The sequence below is a fragment of the Myotis davidii genome, unplaced genomic scaffold (assembly GCF_000327345.1).
Source record: "Myotis davidii unplaced genomic scaffold, ASM32734v1 scaffold299, whole genome shotgun sequence".
Lineage (NCBI taxonomy): Eukaryota > Metazoa > Chordata > Mammalia > Chiroptera > Vespertilionidae > Myotis > Myotis davidii.
Genome location: NW_006293088.1, coordinates 5,119,750 through 5,121,539, shown reverse-complemented (window position 1 = coordinate 5,121,539; position 1,790 = coordinate 5,119,750). Strand labels below are relative to the sequence as shown.

The 1,790-nt window shown below is 57.7% G+C and overlaps 1 protein-coding gene across 1 annotated transcript in view; it reads left to right on the top strand.

Annotated features, from left to right (window-relative positions):
• Nucleotides 1-1,186, top strand: part of PLOD1 (procollagen-lysine, 2-oxoglutarate 5-dioxygenase 1) — a 20,629-nt gene extending 19,443 nt beyond the window's left edge. Inside the window, exon 18 of the mRNA XM_015565882.1 lies at nt 321-1,186. Coding sequence (XP_015421368.1) covers nt 321-476 — 156 coding nt within the window. The 3' untranslated portion in view covers nt 477-1,186. The remainder of the gene's footprint in view (nt 1-320) is intronic.
• Nucleotides 1,187-1,790: the final 604 nt, after the last annotated feature.

Genomic DNA, 1,790 nt, shown 5'->3' with positions numbered 1-1,790 from the left:
GAAAAAGGAGAGGCTTATGAGGAACAGTAAGCTCTCCAAATGTTTGCACCAGACCCCCACCATCCCACCCGCAGGCCGACGCTCTATCCACTGAGCCAAACCAGCTAGGGCTGCCTGACTCTTGATCACTTGGTCTTTGCTGTGTGACCTCCTTAGGCAGCATATGGCTGTCACTCCCAGGCATCCCAGGCAGGCTGTGCTGAGGGCTGCCTGGTTGTGGTGGCTCAGATGGAAGAAGAGGGGGTGGTGGGGGCAGGGCCCAGCTTCCTGTTGGGGAACTGACACTTCCTGTTGGGAAACTGACCCCACACGTCTCCTAGGGCGGTGGCTGTCGGTTCCTGCGCTACAACTGCTCCATCCGAGCCCCACGGAAGGGCTGGGCCCTCATGCACCCGGGGAGACTCACGCACTACCACGAGGGGCTCCCCACCACCAAGGGCACCCGCTACATCGCCGTCTCCTTCGTCGATCCCTAATTGGCCCGGCCCAGCCACTGCGGACACTTTGCTCTCTGCCAACAACCATTGCCCGGGATCCCAGGAAAACCGTCCAGCCTCCAGGTTCCTGACCTCCCATTGCTCTTGGAGCTGCCGTTGGAGAGCCTGGGCCGCAGGCCAGCGGCGAGGATGCCTCCTGGGCTGGGACTTTCCTGGTGCTCCCCGGGGGAGGCTGTTTGTTCACTTTCACTGCGTGAACAGCTCATCCTTTTCCACTTGTCTTCCTCAAAAACCCAGCCCCCTTCCTCCGGTCCTTCCATGAGTGACACATGAGCAGACGGGGGGCGTACCCAGCTGCCCAGAGGGCTCTAGGGGCGTGGAGCCACACCCCCGCCCCCCTGAGCTCCCACGGAGAACGGCAGCCCCGGGATCTTCTGCTTCAGGCTTCAGGGCCGACCCCGAGACCTGGATCAGACTCAAGTCCTCAGCCGGGACCTCGGAAGCCCTTTCATCCCTGGCTCCTGTCATGGGAGCCACACGCTGTCCCTGCAGATGGTGACTCAGCAGACGTCCCGGGTGGCGGGAAAGGCATGGATGCCACAGCGCCATCCTCTACTTGACCCTTTGGGGGGGAAGTGACATGTCCACACACTGTACTGCGTCCCCCTGTCCTGCATGTCCCCGTGTCTCTGGAGAGAGGGACAGACAGACACAGGAGAGTTCCTATTAAAAGTCATTGAAACCACCGAGGGGAGCTGCCTGGGTGGGTGAGTGCTGGTGTCCGGGGAGTGTCTGCAGGGAGGGGTTGTAAGAGGCCATGATTGGCAAGAAAGATCGCTCAGGAGTCTCAGGGCCTGTGTTTCCCAAACAAGCACGTGACCGTGGTAGTGTTTGTATATTCCGCAAACCCTTACGTGTGAGCCAGGCACGGGCTGCCAGGTGTCACCTCCTCTCTGAAGCCTTCGCTGACTATCCTTCCTGCAAACATGAACATCAGAGAACTCCCAGACGCTGCCAGCCCCTGCCATGCCCTGGGCGACTCTTCTTGTGGCACTAACAGCTCAGGACACTCATTAATAACAACAGCTAGCATCCGTCCATCCCTTGCTGTGGGCTGGCATTGTGTCTGTCGGGCACTCGCACACAGCCCTCTGGGGTGGAGCTCTTATTTTCTTTTTATAGATGAGGAAATGTAGGCTCAAAGAGGCCAAGTAATTGGCCAAAGATCACACAGGTAAGTGGTAGGGACAGGGATTTATTTTTTATTTTTTAAAAATTTAAATTCTTTATTGTTTAAAGTAGTACATAAGTCTCCTTTTCTCCCCATTGACCTCTCACCAGCTGCTCCCACCC